At 36.5% G+C, this 27,781-nt stretch overlaps 1 protein-coding gene across 1 annotated transcript in view; it reads left to right on the top strand.

Moving 5' to 3' along the window:
* The first annotated feature begins 4,138 nt into the window (after positions 1-4,138).
* LOC145694155 (persulfide dioxygenase ETHE1, mitochondrial-like) overlaps positions 4,139-27,781 on the top strand; it is a 36,862-nt gene continuing 13,219 nt past the window's right edge. Inside the window, exons 1-4 of the mRNA XM_081770267.1 lie at positions 4,139-4,566; positions 11,738-11,882; positions 16,037-16,222; positions 18,481-18,663. Of these exons, the coding sequence (XP_081626393.1) occupies positions 4,411-4,566; positions 11,738-11,882; positions 16,037-16,222; positions 18,481-18,663 (670 nt within the window). The 5' untranslated portion in view covers positions 4,139-4,410. The remainder of the gene's footprint in view (positions 4,567-11,737; positions 11,883-16,036; positions 16,223-18,480; positions 18,664-27,781) is intronic.

Genomic DNA, 27,781 nt, shown 5'->3' on the forward strand with positions numbered 1-27,781 from the left:
AATATCGGTTGCCTCGTCTGCCAGCACGCTGTAGTACTTGGAAGACATAATCTTAGTTTTTATATTATTTCGGAATAAAACATTACCGGCAATTGATATAAGCTCATTCTGAATACGTACTGACACATACTTGGCGTTTTCAGCGGCAGTCTCGAAGTGCTGTTTTAATAAACCATCGCCAGAATCTACTCTAAATTGGAGAAGATCATAGAAATTACCGGAATTCAAATCCTTCCTTCTCAAAGATAAGTCATGTGTTGGACAAAATACAATTGACTCAATAATATATGATAGCTTTTTCCTGTTTTCCTCAACTTGTTTCAAAGCTGTTTCGTTTACTTTCTGTTCAACAAGTAGTTTTGTTAGTCATAACGTTTGAAAAAGCTTGAACACGTTCTGTGGAAGCGATGCCATTCAGATTTTTCGTGTGAACGAGCACAGGCAAAAAAGTCATTGTACTTTTGGAATGGAGTTATAATAAAAGACCCCTGAAATCCCCTTTTATAGGTGGCCGAAATAAAACACAATGCCTACATAGCCATCCCTGTAGGTTTCTAGAGTATGAAAGCCAAGAAAACTGACTAAACCATTTGTATAGAAAAGGACAATTTCCAGTCACAGCATCTTGTTTAAAATTATACGTTTGGCTAGGCTGCCATGGAGATACTAGGAGATTATACCTGTCAGTGTCCGACAAACATGCCTGGGAATTTAAATCAATATAATTCCCAATATCTTTGGGATCATAGCTAATCATGTCACTTAAAACACTGTCAGAAAACGTGGAACCAAATTTGGGACATTTGGAGGAAAATACACTTACTTCGATGTCATTTGATAACTCCACTTCTCCACTATCACTTAACTCCACTTTTGCACCAACACTTATTGCAGAAGAAATCTCTTTAGAAAAGGTAGTTTCTTTTAAGAATATATCAATCTTTGTTTTTTAAGTTCTCCTGTCCATTGTCGGAGCAGAGAAAAAGGCTACTATTAGTTTAATTACACGCACAAATTAAAATAAATTGGAAACAATAGTTAAGAATTCAACTGAACTAACTTGACCTCTTTTACTTGAAACATTGACTAGCTACCACAAATAGAAATTTATAATGCCTAACTGGCATCAGATGGTGTATTTTATTAGCATCACTTCTTTATCAGCTGAAAATAACATTCCATACAAAGGAAGTTTGGTAGGCAGCTCATTAACCCAACCTTGATATATGGATTAGCGAGTAGTCATTATTGGTGACAAGTAGCAGGTCATAGCTTTACCGGCCTTGCTTTTGAATACGGGTAAGGGGGAGGAGAGAGGGAGGCAATAAATACCGTCTCTTTCCTTGTTTCAACAAAGAAAAACAGAGCGATCCAGCGAACTCATGTCCCCTCTTTATTTTTAAAGATGTTCGGTTTTGCGTGCTTGTCCTTGCTGTCCTGGGAAGACAAACAACGCCTTTATTCGATTTACAGAGGAAACCGCCCGTTGAATTCAAATATTTATTTTCAATTGTGCACTTGACCCAACTCAAGTCACGTATTTGTAGGGATTTCATATAAGCAACGCAGAGATTGAGAGCAATGCATATTTTTAACGATGAGTGTGTCTCCTCCACTTTCTTCGAAGAAGTTTTGGTCACTTGGGTAGACGGAGTAATGCTACCTTGTTTTCATGACATTTGACTTGGAAGACCCACCAAGAGGTCTAGCAGGTCAAAGTAATCTGTTCTTGAGTGTCAAGAAAACAATTTCAAGATATTGTCATATTAAGCATTTTATATCTGTGCATCAGCTCGACATATATATATAAAACTAGCACACAATGGAAATGCGTAGATAAGATGTTTTATGTGTTTAAACAATATGAAGCTCCAGTTTTATAAACATCCTTCTTTCTTTTTTTAAATACATTTTTATTTGAAACAATTACTTCTTATTTTAGAGATATTAGCCTGTACTCACTAGATTCTAGGGGAATCGGTCGACTCATTCGATCCCCCCTGTGGACGTCCATGGGAGAACAATAGAAAGAAATGCAGATCTTATTAAACGCTTGCAGGGACATAAGTTTAGAAGTAAATGCAGAGAAAACGAAATATACGGAAGTTCGCCAGGATACGTCAAATTATGGATGCGTCAAAATATCAAATAATACTTTCGACAAAGTAAACACTTTCAAATATTTAGGATCGATGTTAATAGACCAAAACCATAGCCATGAGGAGATTAAATGTCGACTGAAAACAGTAAATTCGTGTTATTATTCAGTTCAAAATGGTTTGTCCTCGCAAATTCTGTTAATGAATTTGAAGCTTAAAATATATAAAACGATAATCATGCCTGTTGTGCTGTATGGTTGAGAAACATGGTCACGTACTCTGAGGGAAGAATGCAGACTGAAAGTATTTGAGAATAAGATCCTGAGACGAATATTCAGACTCAAAAGGAACGGGAATGGGGAGTGGCGGAAACTTCATAACAAGGAACTGCATAATTTATACCGTGTACTAAACATTATTAGGATCACCAAGTCTAGGAGCCTCAGGTTTTTAGGTCATGTAGCCAAAATGAAAAAAATGTAGAAATGATTTCGAAGTTTTAACTGGAAATCCAATCGGAAAACTTCCATTAGGAAGACTAGGCGCAGATAGGAGGACAATATTAAGATCTCACAAAGGAAAACAAAGTAGAAATTGGAACCAGTTGGCTAAGGACAGAAGTCAATGGTGAGCTTTTGTGAACGCGGCATTGAACCTGTAGCAGTAAGGCTCGCCTGTACTCTCCTATTTTGCCACGCTCACCCAGTGTCTACGATAAACACACCACTGGTGTTTCCAGACAGAAATGGCATTCCTATGTGGGTTGGATTATAGTTTCCACAAATACCGATAGAACAAGAGAACTGTTTCCATAATTTCAATGATTGCAGTAGATTAATTACGATTTATCCGGTTAATAACACTATTGTTATTTTATACAATAGCTTACAAAACCGTTCGTCTGTAATCCTTAAGTGATAGCATTAATCGTAGTTGCTGTAAAAAGAAAACGAGGAGTTTTTTGTGAAGTGATTAAAGAATGTTTTTATTTTCTGTGACAAGATTTTCCGCCATTGAACATCTGTGACAATTCGGATGACCGAAATTCATCGTCTATTTTTCATCATCAGCTATAATTTTCATAAATTTTTCGTTTAATTTATTATAATACAAAATAACTATTAATATGACTTTTTTTTATGTATCTAATACAGAAAATAAAATAAGAGCTGAGTAATACCGTACAAGTATAGAAAATACAATAACTGGAAGATTAAACCTGCGAAAATACAATCTATTACTGAAAAAATCATAACATAATGATATGATTATTTCTTGCATCTACTGGTCAAACAAGTGATAAAAATTAAATTTTAACTATTACAAGAATAAATAACATGTACATAAACATAACAATCCTAAAGCAAATCACATAGTAGAGATAACTTTATATACAAATCAATTTCTTCTTCAAGCATAAGAAAATCAGATAACATAAAGAAAGGTGTTTTAAAGAAGAAAAATCTCCTCTAGCTCTTTACCTGGTGGTATGGTTCCTAATATAGAGGTTACATTACCTCTTTGCACTGCCATACTTATTCTCTGAATTAGGAAGGTGCTTGCTCTATCATCACCAGATAATTGAGTGATGCGTTTACCTACTTCTCTTATAAAGCTGAGGCCTTCTTTGCCCCAGGATCCACTGGATTCAATGGCAATGGGCACAAGTTGGTACTTCTCTGTTAGGTTACTGTATTTTCGTCTTTTTTCTGTTTCCTTTCGACTGGCTACATTGCCCGCTTGGAGTGAGGAGAAAGGAAGGTTGGAAGGGGCGAAAGTATCTGTGCATGTAAAATCCCAAATCAATGATTTGCCTCTCTTCCAAGGTATTAAGGTCATCCCATCTGGTCTTTTACCATCAGTTCTACTACATCCATTTGGCTCCCTTATTGCCGGTATTACCTTAACCGTATTGCCATAACCTTAATATTACTTACTGATATAGGTGACTTAGGTCTGCATCTGAAGATAAAAAAATATCAATTAAGGTTATGAAAGAAAAGAAAGAAAAAACAAGATTCTTCTAGATTCTTATGTGATCTGTGTCTAGATTTAGTCAAAAGTGTAATAAAAATATGTATTTTACATATTTTACCAAAAAACGTTATTTCATGGATAAATTATTAAGCCTGAACCACACTTTCTACAAGAACAAATAAAACTTAAGTGAAATTATCAGATCCGTCATAGATCATTCCCATTATTTTAAGACTGATAAAGAAAGGAACACATGCTCACTGTTTAATAGCATATATTAGGACATAGCCCGTGAAAATCAGTAACTGTTAGCAGTCTTGCAAATATTTTAGATATGTTTGCTCGGAGACTTTTCAATGCTTTATATCGTAAGATGAACATAATTCAAAAAAGTGCTATGAAAAGTAACCAGCCCTGTGAACCAGAAGACACAGAACGATTTAAAATGCCTTATCAAATTGCATTTTCAGGTGATTTTTTCTTTCGACAGGTAATTCATTGTATTAGAAGTCGTGTTTTCTTTCATTTTAGACTATACAACTATGCTATGCTCGAAGTAGAAACAATAAGAGATACTGAGAAGCTGAATTTTGGAATCGATTCATTATCTCTAGAAATCGCACCTTCATCTCAATCTACGAAAACCAAAAATAGTAGAAATTCACTATTGCTTCAGGGGTAATAGTATACATGAGAACCCCCTGATCTGCGTTTCTTCTGTGTTCTATTACCACTTCTACATGAAATACCATAAATTTTCTACGTAGTGCAATAGTAAGAAGTATCCATGTGCACAAGACATGCGATATGCGTTAAATCCCCCCCACACACACAGTCATAGATAAAGTACAAGGGTACTACACATGCAGATATAAAGTACAGGTACGTTCTTTTTTATTTTCGTATCAGTCGATAAGTAAATAAAAGTCTCTTTGTTACCCCCTTTGTAAGTTCGTACATACTCAATGAATAATCCCTAAAAGTATGAGCGTCCTGCTCCTTCGGGAACTGATGCAGCTTCATGTATACTATATCCGCTTCGGGCTTCAATATTGATCTCCATAGAGCCAAAACAATTAACCCATATATGCCCTTATCTTTTTTGGGTAATACTTTACAACGCTGGTGTGGCTATTGTAGCATATCGTCTCTTGTTTTGCATAGTGTCATATCTAAAAAAAAAAAAAAAAATCGATTTTTGAGTTAAGACTAGGCCCGAATTCTCCTTTAGGAGCAGGGGCGTCATTTAGGGAGGGCAGGAGGGGGCAATTGCCCCCCCCCCAAGAGTTTGAGGAATACATATACTTTAATCGATTGTCTACTAATATACTAGTACAAAACGTTAAAGTCTTATGTTGGTGGTGCTCTTGCCCCCCTCAAGCGAAGGGTGAAATGACGCCCCTGTTTAGGAGCTCTATAAATCTCTTTAATAGCCGTATCTAAATTCATAAATATAACTGTGGAATAAGCAGTTTGATGTTCGTCGTATCTCAATTCGTCGTATGTAGAGAATTAAATTTCTGTCGAACTGTCGTAACTCAAGATACAACAGTTTGCAAGAGAAATTAAGGTAAGTTTCTATTTTTCTCACACAGTCGTATCTCAAACGACTCTTTTGTGTGTATGTGTGTGTTCACCTTAATGCGCAATTTGTTTTAATATGTTGTTTAAGAAAGCAGGAAATAATTGTGTGCCTTCACAACTGGTCCTTGTGATCAAGCTGGCTCGTAGAAAGCAACCTTCTGAGGTAGTGGAACTACAGCATACTGATTTCGTCAACTTCAAGCAGTTCTCCAAAGAACTTAGAATTCTACAAATCCTAGAATCAAAGGGAAGTAATGCAAAAAACTAAACTGGAAGAACATGGGGCCGGGGTGGTAGAGCATTCACCTCTGGTGCATGGGGTCCTTGGTTCGATCCCAGCTCGTGCCAAGTGAAATTTGTGGTGGACAAACACCATGTGCGTAGGTTTTCTCCGGGTTCTCCCATTTTCTCCCACTTCCTTCATTCCACCCTTTCATGAATTTCTCGTCATCACCGTTTCCTTTAGCCTCACCGGCATAACCGTGGGACGTGAAACTTAAAGATTTCATTTCATTTCATTTTGGAAGAACATGATGGAAATATGAGTTTTGAAGAGGTCACCGACAACCAGTGACGCAACTAGGCTAGTTTCTGAGGTAAGTTTTTTAATGATCTTTAGTTTACTAAAACTCCTTTACTTGCCTTATAGCGAAAATAAATATTTGCCCAGTTTTGCGCCCCCCAATCCAGCACCCGTGACCCAATGCCCGTTTCCCCCCTTAGTTACGTCACTGCCGATAACTCAAGGCCAAGCCTCGCAATAACTATTTTCTACAAAACCGGCCACCCACAATTAGACTACAAGGAACTCCAATCAAAGCGCTTCAAGAAGAATGTAAAAGATTTTAAGCTCGAACTTAACCTGAAGTCGCCCAAGACAAATACGCTGACTTAATATCTGTATACAACAGACCTATCCCTGTCATAAGAATCTCTGAGCACCAGCAATTATACTTGCACCTCCATTAGGACCGTTTCAAAAAAAAAAAAAAAAAAAAAAAAAAAAAAAAAAAAAAAAAAAAAAAAAACGAGATTCTTTCTTTTTGTAGTTTTGTTAACTTCCAGACTTTTTTTTTCCTTTTTCAATTACTTTATGGACATGGTTCAATAATTATTAGTATTGTATGGAGGAGCTATTGGCTCTACTCATTTAACTTATACTCATGTTTACTTAAAAGTTACGATAACTTATTTTTAATTTCCTTATTTAGAAGCTGCCTTAATTTTTATTTTTCTTTCATACAGCTTCATATTCACTTAATAGTGCTAAATTGTAGTATTAATTTCATACCACACTATTTCCTTTTTTTTTTTTTTTTTTTTTTTGGTGAAAGGTCATAAGCCTTACTAGTTTGTTATTCTACTATTAATTTCATAAATATGTTTAATTAATTAATGAAAGAAATAAGACTTTGGTTCTATATTTACTATTACTATTACTAATTTTTATATCTACTTTACTATTTTTTTATAACTTACTCATATCAAAGATGAATACAGCAACTTAGATGTATACACGTGGACAATATTCATACATTCTAAGAACTATGCGCAGTGACGTAACTCATTCTTAAAACTAACTTCTTTTTTTTTTTGCAAAATGACGTATCTCAAATAACATATTTTTTATGAATTAATATACTGTACCAATATTATATAATTTAAACATGTGGTATTAATGAATGTACTTCCGGCTACACTGTCTCAAAAACTGGTAAATATTTGTTGATAAACACAAGCGTAACAGGAAAATGAAATAGGTGCAAAATTTCAAACACTCTCCTGAAAAATGAGAAAAACTGAGACACGACAGTTTGCAAACAAAGGGACGATATGTGGAGATCCCATATCGTTGTGGTATATGTATTATCGGTACCTTATTATGAAAAAATGGTAACATGACATGTTGGCAATCAACAATGCAGGGGTGCCCACAAAGGTGGGCTATGACGCAAGCTGCGTCATTGAAATAATTGGGGGGGGGTAAAAATCTATATAAATATGTTTGAGGGGGTGTAAAAATTAATCGAAAAGATTTTTTATCATGGAAGAACACCTATGGGTAGACAATGGGGGGGTGCGTCATGGACATAAGGGGGTGGGCACAACTGAACAATGTACCAAGTTACCCCTTTCCACAAAAAAGGAATCAAGAATACAAATAGCACAACGATATGGAATTTCCATACATACATAATAAAATAAACGAAAAATGATCAATGCACTATAATTTTCTGCACAAAGCAACGAACTACTTACCAGTTTAAGTGTTCCGCCACACTCCAGAAATACTTCCGCTACATGCGCGCGCACCATCCCCACTTCAATGTAAACAATCAACATGGCTTCCAGACGTCAAATTTTATTACGCAAGACCTTTTGTAATTTTTAAATGAAATTTAAAGCTACTCATAGATAATCTGCAATCTTCGTTACCAGCCATATTAATTCGACAACATATCTACATAAACATAAAGCAGAAAGTGAACTTCTACCTACTCGGGAAGTACTACACCAGGCACGTAAAATATAACCCTTTTTTGTTTTGTATTTTGATTTATTTTGGAAAATAGATAGTTTTCGACCTATTCTTGGTAAATTTAGTGTCATCTCGTTTTGCTGATCTTCCATTGGCTAATTATGATACTGGAACGAAAACAACCCGGTGGCAAATATATAAACTTTAGGAATAACAAAATACTAAATGGGTCGTTTTTGACCCGGGGGCCTTAAATGGGTTAAAGGTAGCAACACATGGTTTATCAGACCTCTATCAAACCGAAAGTGGTAGAAATTAACGATTTCTAATCTCAATGTTGGTTGCCATACAGCAAAAACGGTAAGAGATGTCGAGAAGTGATTTTTCGGAACCAATTCAGTTCTAGAGAAAGAGGCACGCTTCCCGCCTAGAAGATGGATCTGTCTGCAACACTTTGTTGCCACGCCACGGTTAAGTTGACATTTACAATACGCTAGGAAACAGCGAACCGCCAAACCACTCACAAAGCACTGGAACACACTTGTTGACGTGTGGCAACTAAGCACTTCAAATACGCGCCAAACAGCAATGACCTCATTTGATGGGCTGGCTGACAACTGACGTCACGTACACGACAACACTAACAAGACGTCTATTGGGGTAAAACGTTCATGTGAGTGATAGCGGAAAATACTTTAAAGGCCAATCAAGTGCATTGGCGGGAAGTGTGCCAAGATAAAAGAAACGTGCTCTAGATATATCGGAAATGGTAGAAATTAATAATTTCTTGTTTCAATAGAACAAATACGGTAATACTAGATAGCGACCTTTTGGAATCGATTTAGCGTCCGAAGAGAAGGTACCATCTTCACATATATCTCTCTCTGCTAAAACTAGAAGACGTAGAAGCTTATTGCTATTTCTTGCTTCAATATCGACTAGAGCAAAATTAGTAAGAGATACCGAGCAGTGGCTTTCTAATATGGATTCAGCGTTCGAGGAACAAGTCCTGTCTGATCTTATCCCTCTATTGCAATGAGAGGTTACAGATGTTCTCAGGGTCGTATTTAACAATTTTACGTCTCGGGACATTAAAAAATCGCCGTTCCATCAATATCAATAAATAGCACTACAGAAAAATTTGAAACATACGTCTTGAAATATTCTGTTAACTTGTGTTTATTACAGTATACTGAAAGCAGGTTAACATTCAAAGTATAGTTCCTTGTGTTGGACTGTCTGCAGTCATCTTTGTGGCAGTTTCTCGATTCCATGTTGATACCAACGTCTTATCCTTAGAGGCAAAGAAACCAGTCATTGCTTTTTCCATCTCCTGCTGGTTGATGAAGCATCATGAATTCAGGGAGTTGGATGTGGCATAAGTTCAATGGCATCAAGTTTCTGAATTTTTTGTTGTGCTTTTTGAGCTGAGTGTGCTTTTGTATTATTCTGTTGCAGTATGGCGCGCTTTCGGTTCATCAATGGCGTAATGAAGAATACATCCGCTCCCAATTATTAGGAATAAAGATCGGCATTAATGGTGCAACCATTAACAACGAACTGGAAATGAATTCTATCTCATAGTTTCACCACACACAGAGTATGACTTTATGTTCGAAAGGTTCTGGAGGTTGGAAGTGAACCACTGTTTTTGCGCGTTCGGGTTTTGGGGAAAACACTACTTATATAGCATGTGACAATCCGTTTCAGAAAGCGCACATCACGCGGATATTTTGGAGCAGTTGCGGTGCACATCCACTCACCTCTGGGCCCGAGCTGGGGTCAGCTCATGTGGTACAATGAACAGCTTCTGGTGGTTTTCTCGAGCTCGCGAAAGTGACAGACTACAGTGAACTGGGACACATCAAGTTCGTTTGACAATCGGTGTGTGCTGGTGGATGGATGGATTCGTTTCCGTCTTTCTCAGTGTCGTGTCGCATGACCGCAGAATCTGTTTCTCTGGGGCGGGCGGGTCTTGGTTGATCTCCGACATTTTTATAATCTCCACGAAATTTGTGGAACCAACGAGTTGCTGATCTGTGGTTCACTGCACCTTCCTCTTTCGATGATAAATGTTTTGGGTTGTTGCGCAGTGTTATGCCCGAGTTCGGATTCATACACTAACTGTTCACGTATGAAACATTGTTGAGCACTCATTAACACTGCCACTAAAAATTGACTGAAGATATTGACGGAGTGGCGGCCTTCGTGTTAAATACTCCACTTGCCACTCTACTTCTTGGTCCACTTTGACCTTGTACTTATGACCGTCGATCCCAGGAGGCCATAAATTTCTTCTTATCTTTGTTTCAATTATGGATAGTCATGTCACATTTTTGTCGCGATATTTTGCTTCTCCCGAAAATGTACCAATGGGAGCCGAGCACCATATGTCATGCTCATGGTCTCACAGTAATTTGTGACAATGAGCATCATATATGATGCTCAAGAACCTGAATGGGTTAGTAATTTGTGATATCGAGCATGAGCATCATATATGGTGCTTATGGTCCCACAGAAAAATAAGGTGAGCACCACATATGATGCTCATGGCAGCCAACCTGTTAAAATACACAAAAAGTGGGAAAAAAAGAAAAATGCAGTTCTTAAATACAACATTCTGGCATATAGGGCCTTACGCAGAATCGTTCTGATGCGTGATTAGTGCCACACTAAAGAGTTTGACTAACATGTTTCCTGCAGTAGTCAGGCCTTTAGTATGACGCTAATCATACGTCAAAAGGACTTTGCATAAGGCCTATAATGTTTACAGCAAACCTGTAAAAGCACAACGTGCTACTGGGTGCGTGAAATTGTGAACACATGCGCACGTGTGCGTTCGTAGCCGAAATATTATTCTCGAGCTGAGGGAAAAGGTTGTTCACGAAAGAAACTTGTTCGCAACTCGGATCCACTGTGATGTGCATATGCATATTTACGTAATAAACATTTTAGTATTTTTAAATTTGTCTATGGAAGAAGCATTTTTCATTTCTTTAATTTATCATTTCTGAAAACACCCAATAACTTTTGTGTATTTAATACTAGTGACCCAATGTCCATTGACCAATATTATCAAATTTAACAGAAAAATGTAGAATTAAATTCTTGGAAGTGAAGTAAAAATTTTAATTTGTTCACCCCCCGCTAAAATATATAATAATAATAATAATAATAATAATAATAATAATAATAATAATAATAATAATAGTTACTTTAGTATACCTTGATTTAGCATTTTTATTCAATCACAAGTGGATTAGTATGACAATCCTAAGAATCTTTTCTATTGCTTTTATAACCTGGTGTACTCGTATCCTGAGATACAATATAGAATCCAGAAAAAGAAGTTTAGCCACAGTTATTGAAATAATTGGTGAAAAAAATTACTATACAGCCTACTTGAATAATTATTGAACAACTATTACTTATTCGAAGAATAATTTGTCATTTGTTCGAAAAAAATATGTTCGGATATTCAAATATGGCATTAGTCGAATTTCAATAGCTAATAATAGTCATCACGTTAAGTGGTCTCTGTCTTGATAGCTCACTATGCAAACTCTTTTATTTATTTTTTTTATTTATTTTTTTCCAGCTCTTTGATCCTGAAACTTGTGTCTATACTTACATTCTAGCGGATATTACGACACGTATTGCTGTCATAATAGATCCATTAAATAAACAAATAGAAAGGGATAAACGATTAATTGAACAACTTGGTTTGCAATTAAAATTCGCTCGTAAGTAATAGTTGTACTCGTAGTTTAGTTTAATTCTTATGTTTTGTATCCATATGCAACACCGAGTTATGAAGGATGGAACCTATTAGTAACGTGGCTCCGAACTAGTGCATAGATCATCATGTAAGATCAAATTTTAGATACAATAAGGGCCGTTCCCCACCACAGTATCTCGCGTCAAAGGGAGCTAGATTAGGAGACCACGCCACCATTATTTACTTTGTTACTGAGCCACACTAGTACGGTAGTTCAAAAAAGGAACTCTAATTGATGTTTTTTCATGATAATTTGAGTTTAGGACGCCAATAGATTTTTGAATTTGTAAATAAGAAAAATAAAACACAGTGTTCTGTTGAGTCTGCTATTTACGAATAGTAGACTATCAAATTATATTATAGTCCATTGTATTTCTAAAACTGGGCCGCGGTGGCTCAGTGGTAGAGCGTTCACCTCTTGTGCTTGGGGTCCCGGGTTCGATCCCAGCCCCCGCCAAGTGAACTTTGTGGTGGACAAAACCGTGTGTGGGGGTTTTCTCGGGGTTCTCCCGTTTCCTCCCACTTTCTTCATTCCACCGTTTCATTCATTACTCATTATCACCGTCTCCTTTAGCCTAACCGGCATAACCGTGGGACATAAAACTGAAAGATTTCATTTCATTTTTATTTTTATTTCTAAAACAAGAATTTTAGGAATGATCAAAAAATGCATCAAAAGATTGCGACCTTGACCAATAATTAGCTTTAGGATCAGGGGCCACGAAATTTTTGAACGGAATAAGCACATCATACTGAGTTAAGTGATAGTTTTGGTTTGGTTACACAATGTGTAGTTCTCCAGATATAAGGCGTATAAGAAAATTTTTTTATTGAAATATATTGGATCTTTTGAAGCATTTTTGGATCAGGGGTCAAAAATTTTTTGAACAGCCCCTAAATCGAGTTTTCGTTTTTTTCTTCTTTTTTCTTTTTACGGAATAAGCACATCAAACTGAGTTAAGTGATAGCTTGGATTCGGCTACATTATATATAGGCATAGTTCTTCAGATACAAGGCGTACAAGATAATTTTTGATTGAAATATACTGGATCTTTTAAGTATTTGAAAACAAGATTCTGAGACGAATATTCAGACCCAACAGGAACGCGAATGGGGAATGGCGGAAACTTCATAACGAGGATCTACATAATTCATACGGTTTACCGAACGTTGTTAGGGTCTAGGAGGCTTAGGTGGGCAGATCATGTAGCTGGGATGGAAGAAAGCAAGAACGCTTTAAAAGCCTTAACTGGAAGACCAATCTGAAAACGACCATTAGGAAGACCTAGGCGCAGATGGGAGGACAATATTAAGATGGATCTCGCAGAGATTGGAATACAAAGTAGAAACTGGATCCAATTGGCTACAGATAGAAGTCATTGAAGAGCTTTTGTGAAAGCAGCATTGAACCTCCGGGTTACATAGGCCATAGAGTTAGTTTTAGTTATATACTGGATCTTTAAATGCATTTTTGGATCAAGGACCAAAAATTTTTTGATCAGCCCCCAAATCCAGTTTTCGTATTTTTTACGAAACAAGTACATCATACTGAATTAAGTGATAGTTTGGGTTTGGCTACACTATATGTAGATTTCCAGATATAAACCTACAAGAAAAATTTTGCCTGAAATATACTGGATTTTTTGATCCAAAAATGTATGTGATATTTTAAGTAAAACTTCGTAAGAATTTACATTATTTTCAAAATAGAATAATATTATATTTATCTATCAAATTTATCTGTTCTTTATAGATATATATACTTGTTTTTATTTTATTTTATTTATTTCATGGTAGTTTAATTATTTCTAAAGATTCAGCGTGAAATTGTTTCAAAGCGATTTGAATCAAGTTCTTGCATCGCAGACATCGTCATTAAACTTCAAATCCATTGAACTAAGTTTCAATGTTAAAAAACACATTCTTGTTTTGTAGAGAAAAGAAGCTATAATGCAATTTTGTAATGCACTATTAACTCAATATGAAAAAAAGTTGTTATTATTGTTATTTTCTTTGTTTGTTTTAAATTGATTTGTCTTCAGTACGTAATAAGTTAACATTCTACAAGTTCTCAAGAAACAAAAGAAAAACTGAAGAGAAATAAAACCATTTTATTATGAAATATGTACAGGATGTCATCATTATTTGGTTTCAATGCGACCTACTATTTTCAATTTCTATCAAACTAGCTTTCACATCAATTCAGATTACATCTTTCTCTCAACCGAACTTTCTTCAATAAGCCACTAATTAAGTGTATCCATGTATCACTTCGAGAATCTTCAAAAAAATGTTGCTCCAAAATATTTACTCCATTACAACGTCAGGTAGTTGAGAATATTCTGGCATGCTGTCTTTCTCCTCACTGGAACAATAAAGCTCGATAGAACCGGAGTGGAGAGAAGAGGTCATGTATGTATGTGTGTGTGTCTAACCAGTGGCGGATCCAAGGGGAGGGCTATAGGGGCTATAGCCCCCCCCTTGACGCTCAGGTTTACACTGGATAAAATGGGCTTCAATCCTGCTTTACACTGGATAAAACGGCAAACTATGATTTAGCCCCTCCCTTGATCATATCCTGGATCCGCCACTGTGTCTAACGCTAACAATGCAAAGGTTACAGGTTTGATTCCCGGTGGGAGAGCATTGAATGCGTTACGGTGATTCGGATGCGCCTTAAGTTTAGGTCTCATATACCGTAGTTCTGGATTCAATAAACCAACAGACAAATACAACATTCACAAGTTTTAGTCTCTAACGCTCTCGCCTTCGGTGCGAGCGATCTCGGGCTCGATTCCCGGTGGGGGCACTCGGTCGAAAAAGTAAAAAAAAACACTTTTTCAGACCAGCAACCCCCAATGAGATTTTCCTCATTCACACCAGGCAAATATCGGGGTGATACCTAATTTATAGGTTCCAGGCCCTTCCTTCCTTCCCTTTCCCCGGAGATAGTCTGCTCGCCGAGGGACGTCATCCCTCAAACGTGACGGGCTAAATAGCCATAGATGCTGAGAGCCCAGAAATGTAAATTCTAAATTTACAAGCTTTGAACAGAATATGAACTATCATTTCAACTAAGTTTTTTTAAAAAAAGTGCATGAAATTAGAATAAAGTTGCAGTGTGTTGCGTGCTATCTTTATAGAAATGGTTTAGATGAAAACTTTAAGCAAGCAACACGAAGCAGAGTAGATATACTACGATTTCATAACAGTCTCACTTTTTCTCCAAATCTCTCTATATACAAAGTCCTGACTGACTTATCAATGTCCAGGCCAAACCGCTTAAGGTAGAAACTTGAAATTTGGACAGTGCATAGAATTTGTGACCTAATACTACTAAGGAGGATTTTTGGAAATTTGACAAAGAAGGGGAAAAATAAGGGTGGCAATTATTATCATAAAATGTGCATATTTCTAAATTTCTGTAGGGTAGAGTTATGAAATTCGGTATATGGACATTCCATTTAAAATAATTAGATATATTTAATTGTTTTGTTTTATATATGTGTCTATCTATCTACACACACACACACACACACACACACACACACATATATATATATATATATATATATATATATATATATATATATATATATATATATATATATATATATATATAGATATAGATATATATATATATATCCTGGCGGATCCAGGGTATGATCAAGAGAGGGGTAAACCATAGTTTGCAGCTTTATCCAGTGTAAAGCAGGATTGAAGCTCATTATATGCAGTATATACCTGAGCGACAAGGGGGGGCTATAGCCCCCTTAAATCCGCGCCTATATATATTCCCTAGAAGGAAAGAAAATAGTTGGAACAAAAATAGTTCGGTGTTAATGCAATTGTTAAATTAAAATGATGATATCTCGAGACTTGTTACAATTAGAGACAATTTAAAGGTATGAAATAATCTCATAAACGAATTCTTGCTGTGTGAAGAACGGAAGCGAGGGCTGAAATATGAAATGCGAGACCATAGGCCTAGCAAATTTGCAGGTGTACTCTAATAGGCTATACATTTGTCTCTAATTAATATGAAAGAATATGTTTTAAATTATTGCATCAAAATAAGAACAAGCAAAATATTTCAATTATACTTCGTTTTCTTTTCAGTTAATACTCACATCCATTCGGAACATGTGACTGGAACTGGACACTTGAAGTTCTATTTTCCTAAATGTGAAAGTATTATCTCATTTGCTAGTGGAGCTAAAGCCGATTGCTATGTAAGAGATTGTGATCTTATTGATTTTGGAAAGCATAATCTTGAAGTCTACGATACTCCAGGCCATACTAGTGGTAAATATGAATATGTAATTCATTTCCTTCATAAAGTAGTTTCGTTAGTCTAAAACCAACAGTACTCTTTTCCTTGTAGTGTTAACTGCTTCGGTTCGTTAGCCATTTTGCTAGTTTTTTTTCTTCGAAATATTGCCGAAGTCAGACAAAATATATCATTTTTACATCCCGTTTTCAAAAAAAGGATGTCCTTTTGCGATTATATGTTGCTCATGAAAGTACATGTTATCATTATATTGGATTACAACCCTTTTGATTGTGTCAGAAAAGGTGACTTCGTTGAAAGATAGTATTTCTTCAACTGTAAGAAACGGCCATTTCCTACAATGCTTATATTTATTCTTAATCTGGTTATCATTAACCAAAGTAAGGACAGCTGCTGCATTCTTAACTAATACAAGAAAGGAGAGGGGTGGCACTCTGCTGCTGACTATTTGAACTGTCTTCGATAAGCAGGGTTGCAGAGTGATAAATAGAATTGTACTTTATTGAATATTTCGTGTTGATATCAATCCAGCTGAAAAAGAAGCATAAGTAAGGCCACATAATATGAAATGAATTCATTCAACTGTTCTTTAGAAAGAAATCTCAAGGGAAAATTATTACACTGATTCTTAAATCCTTAAAGCCTAAAAACTGCTGAGTAAAGTATTCCAAAGTGGAAACGAAGGATAACGAGAACTTACGTGTGCAATTGTCACATTTCTACTGACTCAGTTGGAACCATTTCTCAAATATATGTTGAATGAGTTAGTTATGTATTGCTATTGCTTTTGAAAGAGATGTTCCATTTTAATTCAAAGTTCGGTTTGTTGGCCAAACTTCCTGTTTTGTAGGCTACGTAGTTGACATCAAATAGTAATTACTAGTAGTTCTATCAAATATTTTCTTCGTTGAAGAATGAATTGATTTTTTCCTGGCGATGTGATTTTAGTAAGTCTTTTCGCGCTATCAGCCAGTGAAGGTATTGACAGACATTGCATTCGAAACTTCAGATGCCAATACCTTCATCTGGCTGATAGCCCCAGAAGATTTACTAAAAAAATCATTCTTAATTAAGAAGAAGAAAAGACAAGGTTAAAAGAGTGGCTTTAATCCACTGTAGATGTAACCCATGGAGTCAGGTTATATCAAAAATAGTAAATAGTCTGTACTGGTCTTTGTAATATTGAGATCTTTGGTTCAAATTCCGAGTCTGTACAACCTGATTGGACTGGGTCATTTACTCAGTCGTATCAGGTTAATGAAAAATTCTACTTTCAAGATCACCGGTTTGCTTTCAAATGTTCAGTTATGTAATAATCTTTAAAAGTGAAATGAATTTCTGGGTGTATCTGAAACTAAAAGTAAATAAGTTTGTTTGAATGCTTAAAATCTTGCACTTAAACATTCCTGTTATTTTAATCGTTTCTCTCCTCAATAATTTGAGGTATATTTGAAGCTGTAGCTGTAGAAAAGTTACAGCTGTCCCGTACAAGTTCTATGAGATACCTATATTTATTTAAATTTATTTTCATACTTTGAAAGCATGACAAAGTTTAATGGGATAAACAACTTCCTCTTAAAAGCCATTCGATTTATAACTGATATAATTCTACAAGATTCAAAATAAATGTAAAATACACATTATTAAGCTTTAAAGGGAAAATGATCAAAATGGATTCAATGTGCCATTCTGTTACACGTGCAATGACGATAAAATTGACAATACAACTATATATATACGCTATGTATGTGACTGACTTCTCGAACACAACTGAAGACATTTTGATACAGCGCTCGTCAGAAACCCGATGTTAATGTGTATACAACGCCGCCAAGCGGTTACATGTGGCGAACAGTCAAGAATTCGTCCTAAAATAAACTCAATGCAGTTACTGTTTCCAATAATAATTCGTATGAAATTTTATACTATCCTTACCTTTTGAACTTAGTACATTAGTAAGAATGAGGATAAAGATAAGGAAGTGTGTTTGAGATAACTGTACTGACTGAATAAGTTGCCTTGACATTCTTCCTTTGTCATACCTAGAATCTAGCGTGTAATTTGTAGTGCATAATTGTGAACTTGTTTTATCAGAAAGATTGCAATGAGTAGCTAAATTTAATGACATAAACGTAATATTTTCATTCATAAGTAAAATTAACGTTGTAAGAAACACGAGAGGGTTTCCCTGTCTCTTATTAAGCTATGCGAAAGTGTTTCATATTTTATATTTTTAAATATACGAGCCACATTATTTAACCGTTTATGACAGGTTGTGTTACGTACGTTTGTCATGAACAAGGTCTTGTGTTCTGTGGAGATACGCTTTTGATTCGAGGCAATGGAAGAACAGATCTACAAGGTGGTGATCCAGTCACATTATACAATTCTATTCACAACATATTGTTCTGTTTGCCAGATAATTACCGTATTTATCCCGCTCATGATTATGAAGGTAACAATATTTATATTCTGTACTACTTAAATTACAGCTTTTATGGTAACAGTTTCGTAATTTTATTATTAGATTCGTAGTTTTCTTATAGATAGAACATATACGTATAAGGTCTACGTTAGTTTTCTTATATAACTGTTATATATAGTAGTATATATAATTACCTAAAATGAATATATGAGAGATGAATAGCTGAAAACCCATTCATTGACCATAATTATAATTGAGTGGAGTTCCATGATGTTTATTGTTTAAACAAAATACTGGACAACACACTTCCAACAATAGATGCACGGGCGTTCTGGCGGGGGTACGAGGGGGACACGTCCCCCCAATATTTTGAAGTACAAAATATCCAAGCTTTATGCAAAGTCGTTCTGACGCGTGATTAGTACCATACTAAAGAGTTCGACTAACATATGTTTCCTGCAGTAGTCAGGCCTTTAGTATGACACAAATCATTCCTCAAAACGATTCTGCGTAAGACGATCAATATTTTATTCTAATTTAATTTATTTACTAACGACAGAATATCATAAACGACAATAATTCTATTTATTTGGAGTATATTCAGGCTGTGAAAGGATTGAAATAGTTCTTGATACTTTAGGAGGTACGTGAAGGTAAACAAAAAGGTAACAAGTGAAATCGAAGTTAATAAACAGATTGGGCTAGATAGTACCATTTAAAACACTTCCTTTGATGTCCACCCCAAATTTTACATGCCAGAGACGCCAGTGAATAGGTGCAAGTAGTGCAGGTAAGAATCCTCCTTGTTGTACGGCTAAATGTTTCTTCTCTTTATCCAATGATTGTGTGTTGTCCACGACGTAGCGGAGCGTGTTCTTGTAACGTTTTAATCTTGCCTTCTGCGCACTTGCCGGTGGAACATTGAGTTTTAATACATTATACCAACATTCAAAAATACTATGAATTAATGAAGCGCCTGCATTAACAATAATAGCATTACGCAATCTCGGTTTAGCTTTGTGCAGAGCACAAAGTAGATCAGCGTGTTTCACTGTTGGAGACATCGTGACAGACTAAGTTATCCTTTTCACATCCTCAATAATTTAAACACGTTTTGTTGGTATGTAAACGTAATGATGCAAATCGTGGGGAAAAATATTTGTACGAAATCGCATTTCACTGGGTGTATCTTGTTTAAGATCCATCAGTAAATAGCCATGTGGATTTCTTGTTGCGTCTGCATAACTTTCTTGTAGAAACAGTGGATGTTCAGGCATGATTTGATAACACATATGCTTGATTTGTGACTTATCACGTGAATTTTAAACAACAACAAGTACGAACAATTTAAACTCATATCTCTACTTGCTTTATTTCGATGTAATATTTCGATGATGTGATCCTTTCGTGAACAAATAAAAATATTACTATTCACTTCTCGCATACCCTAACAGCACAAGATATGCTAGGCATGTGTCATTTAGGTGTCCCAGCTACTTTTTAGGTACCCGACATTTGACACATATGATATTCATGTACTAAGTATGTACTTCAGCTACCTACAGTTTTAGGTACATGTTACACCTGCTTGGTATTTGCAACTATGTACCACAAATATAGCATTTATATACCTGGCTCAGTTTCGCACTCTAACAGTCATTCGTTTTTATGTCGTCACTTAGGACATATATCTGTCATGTTCTAGGTACATCTTTTAGGCACATATTGTTTCAGATACCCTAACAGCACAAGATGTGCTAGGCATTCGCCATTTAGGTGTTCTAAATTCATCTCCCACATTTGTTGCTTCTCTTCCTAAGCGATTACGTACTAAAAGCAGTAAACGCATCAACTTTATTAGATGGCAACTACCGCCGAACAGTTGAAAGTGAATATGGAAGAACCATGAAATAAAGTAAAAAGACACTCGTCAATTTGTTATAAATTTACATGGCGAGCAGATTTTTTTTATCTGATCCCAAACGGTTATCGTCGAATATATGCGGTTAAAGGAGCACTGTGAAAAGGCGAATGCAAAAGACCTCAATAATTTATCCCTCCCTCTACAAACGACATTCTCTTTATCGCCTCTGTTGCTAAGTCGGAAGAGCACGCGGCTAGTAATCCAAAGGTTGGTGGTTCGCGCCTACCTTAGGGTAGCCCTGCATTTTTTACTTGTTTAAAGTGTTGTTTAGACACCTTAATGTAAACAAATTACGCATATAGGCGATTTAACATTTTGGGAGAGTAATTTTGTGGTTCATTGACGCTTATGGCATGGGAAACATACCTAGAACATACTAGGCACGTTTCCCAGGTACATCTAAGGCATGTGCCTAGGGGCGGACATAGACTGTGACTATCACTTGCCATCCATGTGTTTTTTTTTCTCAGAAGTATATAAGCCACATACTGAACACATTCCCATGTACCAGTACCGAGGGATCATGATAGGCATATGCCTGCTATGTAACTGCGCTGTTAGCGTATGGTCATCAATAATAATCAACTGTGCGCTATCTTGAAGTCAAAAATCTCATTCATGGAAATTATTCGTGAAATTCTACAGGAACAGGCATCACTGCATAAACGTTTTGCCATTCTGCATAATACTAGTATATCTTACGAAATTTCGTATTGATCATGCTTGGGAAATAAGACAGTAATCGTTTCACAAAATAGGTTTTGTCACACCCACTAGGTCCTACGAGAATACATATGAATGGATGTATCCACTGTGTATCCATGGCTAACACTAACACCTTGTTTCAAATATGATGCGTATTTTAAGTGATTATTGAATATCAATAATTTGAATTTTTTGAAAAATATTTGATTTGAAAATTTTGCTTTAGTTTGAACATTTTCGTTTCATTTCGTGCACTCGCTGTTAAATATTTATTTGTTAATCGAATAGTTGAAAACCGGATAAAGTTTGACGGTGAACCCGAAACGTGAAATCATTTTAATTGAAAATTGTTTTGAAAAAAATTTAGTTTCAAAGTTTTTGTTTGAAACTTTTTAGTTTCAAAGTTTTTGTTCGAATTTTTAAGTTTGAAAATTTTGTTTCAAAAATTTTCTTTTCAAATTTTATTGAAACAAACTTTTAGTTTCAAAATTTTGTTTGAAAATTTTTGTTTCGAATTTTTTGGTTTGAAAAATTTTAAGCTGAAAATTTTGATTTGAAATTTTTTATTTGAAAATTTTTATTTTCAAAATTTTGTTTTGAAAACTGAGAACTGTTTTTAAAATTTTGTGTGAAAGCTTTGTTTATTTTTTTATTTGAAAACATTTAGTTTGAAAGTGTTTGAATTTTTTCAAAAAAATTCTGAAAATTTTGGTTTGAAATTTTTGTTTCAAAAAAATATTTTGAAATTTGAAAACATTTTTGAATACCATGAATCTTGTTCAAAATTTCCACATGACTCATAGTATATGTCATAGAGAACATTGACCAGGGATCCCTCGTCGTATCAAAGAATGAATCTCCATACTCGCTCATTAAAAACCAAATCATCACTCACGTGACCGTACTAACATTTGACACTCAAATTTACAAAAGGGTTTTAAAATTTTTTGTTCGCACAATTCCCAAATTGAAAGGGGGTACCCTTTCCAAGGAAACACCCATACCTAATGAAAGAAAAATTGGACTCTATACAAGATAATACTCTAACAGCACAATTACATAGCACAAAGAAGCATTAACGGAAATTGGAAATTTCAATATTAGAGGGCAGATCATTAACAAGATTAGGTATGCAGATGATACGATTATTATAGCTAGAACCCAAGAAGGATTACAGACAAAGTAGTTGACACTGAGAAACTATATGAAATGGAAATCAACATCGAAAAATTGAAAGTCACGAGAATATAATGTAGAAATTCGCCCTTATGGGTCAGACTAGAACAAAGAATACTTGAAGAGATCGACCATTTCAAATATCTGGGAAGTATTTTGACGAAAGACACGTACTGCACCAGAGAGATCAGGTCGAGAATTCCCATAGCCAAGGAAGCATCCAACAAGAAAAGGTCACTCTTAACTAGCAGCCTTAATATTGGACTAAGGAAGAAATTGGTCAAGTGCTATATATGGAACATTGGACTTTATGGTTCAGAGACTTGGACACTACGGAAGTTAGAGAAATATTTAGACAGCTTTGAAATGTGGTGGTGGAGGAAGATGGAGAAGATAAAATGGACGGAAAGAGTAACAAACGAAGACGTTTTAAAACGAATAAGAGAGAAGAGGACGCTTCTAGCCACTATCCTTCGTAGAAAGGCCAATTGAATTGAAGATCTTGCGAAGAACTTGTCTTCTTCATACCGCCATAGAAGGAAAGACGGAAGAAATGCGACGAGTAGGGAGAAGAAGAACACAACTGATCGATGATTTAAAAAACAGAAAATATTGGAAGTTGAAAGAGGAAGCTGAAAATCGAGAAACGTGGAAGAAACAATTCCAGCACCAAACTGAAAATTAAGAAGAAGAAAAAGAAAAAACTCATTAGTTTCAGGACTTGCCAATAGCCAGAATACTTAATAATGCCCGGAAACTTAATACAAACTATTCATTTACTTGTTAGGAAGAGGCCATACCCTCCCTTGTGGAGTCCATGGATGTACCTGTATTGCAATATGTTCTTATGTATACTTAACAACCGAGAGTACCAGAACCATCTTAACGGTACCATAGCCACTTGGTTGGGGGCCTCACTAGCAGAATAACATGTATTAATTACATGTATTAGGAGCAAAATTTAGTCATAGGGACCACACAATACTTGTTTGCTCTGGGGCCTAATATGCTGTTGAAACGGCACTGGAGATTAGATTAGACTGGAGACTGAACAGTAGAGTAGACGGCACTAGCGCGGGGCGCGATTGGGAGCAATCGGTCCAATCGGCTTAAGGCCGGCCCTGCCTAGGACATCTTGTGCTGTTAGGGTATGACCTCATCAAAATTATGTCAATCCACGTGGTACAACATATTGCTTACGTTTATATTTTGGCATTTTTAAACCATGAAAGGAACGAGATGGACCATCCAAATTTATAGTGGTATATATTAAGGCATTATACTATACCGAATTTTTAAATTTAGCAATAAAGGATGGTACAAGGTATCCCTCCCAAATTTTTAAAGGGGTGCACCAATGTATATTTGAATTGTTAATAAAGTATATATTTGAAGCAAGGGAGCCCATGTTGTGGGTTACAAGGGGGGGCAAGTATAAGCGACATTTCAAATATAATTTCAAATTTTGCTGTAACTAATGTAAAAATTCTATTGGGTTTTCGAAATTCCCAAGTATAATTTCCTCTTAGGGGGGCGATCGCCCCACCTTGCCCCTCCTGATGGGCGCCCTTGATTTGAAGTGTAAACGTATTTAGATATCTATTAGGTTCATAAATTACCATATAGCATATATTCAAAAACCAAAAGTGGCGACATTTTATCGCTGAAAAAGAAAGCTAGATATAAAGGGCCCCATTACTTTCAGCAGCTTAGGGCCCCATTAAACCTAAATCCGACACTATCGGCAGGTCATTGCTGATCACTAGAGCCCGGATTATATGTAATATCATTTTACCAAATATGTAAATAAATATGTACGAAAAAAGCTAATTATATGTACAGTAGTGAAATATCTTCATTCAAATATGTAATATCAAAGTGTCGCTAAAATATATGTTTTCCTATATAATTTTGTTTTTAACGCAATAGAGTACTTCATATTGTTTACATATACTGTGATATTTAATTTAATTAAGTAAATTTGAAAATGAATTTGCTAAGCTTTCCAACAATTAAATCATTCATTAAACATGAAACAAAACGCAGTTCAACTCGGAGGGCATATCAAATATAATAGAAAGTTTTCAAAATGTAGGGCCTACTTACCAAAACTATTTTTGCACGATTTAGAAACATAGCACTAATGTATACAATGCACTCAATTAAAGCAGTTCGTTGTTTTTTTTTTCTAAACAATCACTTGTTGTATGACAGTTTAAGAAATGTTACAATTTTTCTAATATTCAAATACAATCCAAACACTATCCGAGGCACTTATTTAAAAAAAACAATGCACCACGATATATTTTGCGACGTTTTCAAAAGATAGAAAGACGCTTGTCTGACTACATTTTTATAGGAAGAGAATGACCTTTCTACGTCACATGATGCCACTGGGGTGTATTTCATGAAGTGAATTTTCTCGGAGAAAATATGCAGATTTTCTGTAACTTCTACACACACTGAGAAATCTGAGGAACCCAGGCTTCCTTTCCAGCACCCTCTGGAACTTAGCGGCAACATTCACACCAGCTTATCCTCGAACAACATATAATCTCTTTCTCGCATTCTCCAGGACACTCAGGGATTCCTGAAGCAAGAGCCCGGAAGTTTTCAAATCTTTATGCTCTCCTGAAGCCAATCAAAATTGTTTGTAATGTACGCAAGCAAAGAAGACATATTGGAGTCAGAAACACAGCTTGCGCTTCACGCACGGAAACTGCACTGTCGACGGGAAAAGAGTCTACATGGATTTAACGCCCTCAAAATGTTCGTTGTAAAATGTCACTACTTCTAGCCAAGTAGAGATGCGCACGAGTCGAGACACACGTAAAATTAAGAAGAGTCGAGACTGCTCGTAAAAATCTCGACTCGACTCGAATGTCTCGAAAATCTTTCTATAATTTTTCATATTATTTTGAAGAAATATTTACTCAGAAAAAGCCTTGAAACCAATTCCAGCATTTATTACTTTAGAAAGGAAGAGAACATAAACTTAATAGTTAATCTTTCGAGATCAAGATTTAATTTTCAGCTCAATTCAGTTAATTAAAACTAATAATTAATGTGGTGTGGTGATATTTGATTGTACTTCAAATATAATAATAATATTTGATTATATAGTTTGTATAAAACTATTATCCGTAGTCTATATCTAGTTTGTATAAAACTATTGCGATAAAATGAACTTCATAAATTCTCTGAATGAGCAATTGGCAGTCTATAGTAATTTAGCATAGTTATAATTATTGTGTTTTCGTTCTCATGAATGCAATAGGGCTACATAACTTCTGGATTATTCGCTTCCAGACCTACCTATTATCGATATAAATCCGTCCAGGCGATAGCAGTGTCAGCTGCCGAGGAATGCCTGGTAGTCAGACAGGCGTACGGTGCATGTAGTATCAGTGAGAGTGCTGGCCGTGTGTAGAATGGGGAAGGCGCGCGATCTATCTGAATTTGACCGAGGGTAGGTTGTAATGGCCCGGAGACTCGGCACGAGAATTTCGGTGTTCGAGGAGTGTTGCGGTGAGTGTTTTCAACAAGTGGCGAAACCAAGGGGAAACGACGTCCAAATGTCGAGGAATTGGGCGCCCTCCATCTCATTACAGATATTGGACGTCGTAGGCTGGGCAGACTGGTAAAACAGGATAGGCAGCGAACTGTGGCGGAACTAACATCAGACTTTAATGCTGGGCAAAGTACAAGTGTGTCTGAACACACAGTTCACCGAACACTCCTAACGATGGACCTCCGCAGCCGACGACCCATCCGTGTGCGAATGTTAACACCACGACATCGGCAACTATGACGAAAATGAACACATGACCATCGCCACTGGACCTTGACGCAGTGGCAGAGCCTTGCATTGTCTGATGAATCCCGATACGTTCTTCATCATTACAATGGAAGGGTAAGAATCCATCATGTTCCAAGGGAACAGCTTCTTCACAACTGTACTGCGGGACGGAGACAAGCTGGCGGCGGCTTAATTATGCTCTGGGGAATATTCACGTAAGCATTCATTTGTCCAGTGAAGCTCGAGCAAGGCCGAGGCGTATGGCACACTGCTTGAAGACTACGTACACCCCTTAATGACGACCATGTTTCCCGACGGTAGTGGCATTTTTCGACAAGGTAATGCACCATGTCATAAGGCTAGGAGTGTGACGGAGTGGTTCGAGGAATACAGGGGCGAGTTCCAAGTGATGTGCTGGCCCCAACTCGCCGGATCTAAACCCAATCGAACACATCTGGGATGTGGTTGAACGTAACATCAGAGCGCATCGCCCCCTCCGTAATTTACGGGAATTAGGTGACCTGTGTGTAACATGTAGTGCCAATTCTCTCCAGCGACCTACCAAGGATCGTTGCGTCCATGCTAAGACGCGTCGCCATTGTTATCCATGCCAAAGGTGGACATACTCACAATTAGGTAAGTAGTCATAATGGTCTGGCTGATATGTGCGTATATTTTAACTCGTATAATTTGTCTCGACTCGAATTTCGAGACGTCTCGTCACGAATTCGAGTCGAGTCGAGACAGAAACATATTTTCGAGTCGAGACAGGCTTAAATCTCGACTCAACTCGACTTGTGTCCATCCCTATAGCCAAGTACAACATCTTGTTTACACTGGCTCGGGAGGGAGAGGTATATTTCGTAGACGTTCCTTGAAACTCTTTGGGGAGCTTTCAAAATCACCTTTTTTCCACTGAAAATAAGATTATTCACGTCAGAGAAGTTGCTTCTTACTTCCTCTGTGACACATTGAAATGCCTGTGCAGCACAAGTGAAGTGAACGAAGTTGGGGTAGAAAACTTTGAGTGCGTTACCTGCCTTACACATGTACGCTGCAGAGTTGGTGTAGAAAACAAGAACTTGCTCCTCTTCAACACTACGAAGCCATAGCACTTTCAGGCCATCATTTACGAACCTTGCCACGGAAGAATGATTGACCCATTCAAGCTCGTTGCAATATATCAAGTAGGATTTGGAGAGCGAGTTGGGTCTAGCTTGCCAACTATTAAATTCGCTACAAAGCGTCCCAAACTGTCGGCTGTTTCGTCCGCAGCCATCCTTTATGTAGGAATCATCGACCTGAGCGCGAATTGCTAAGACACTTTTGTTGTAGCAAGTATCGAGGTAGGAATCATCGAATTGCTAAGACACTTTTGTTGTAGCAAGTATCGAGGTAGTTTTTCCGCAGTGTAGATTCGTCCGGAATATTATGCTTGCAATACTTCTTCAAGAAATGCCGGTATTCTGCCACTTGAAGCTTGTTCTAAACTGATGTTTGCAGGTACCATTGCACCACACATGTCCGCGAAAAACTCATTCTCC

Source organism: Thermobia domestica, chromosome 9 (assembly GCF_964235325.1).
Source record: "Thermobia domestica chromosome 9, izTheDome1.hap1.1, whole genome shotgun sequence".
NCBI classification, from domain to species: Eukaryota; Metazoa; Arthropoda; class Insecta; order Zygentoma; family Lepismatidae; genus Thermobia; species Thermobia domestica.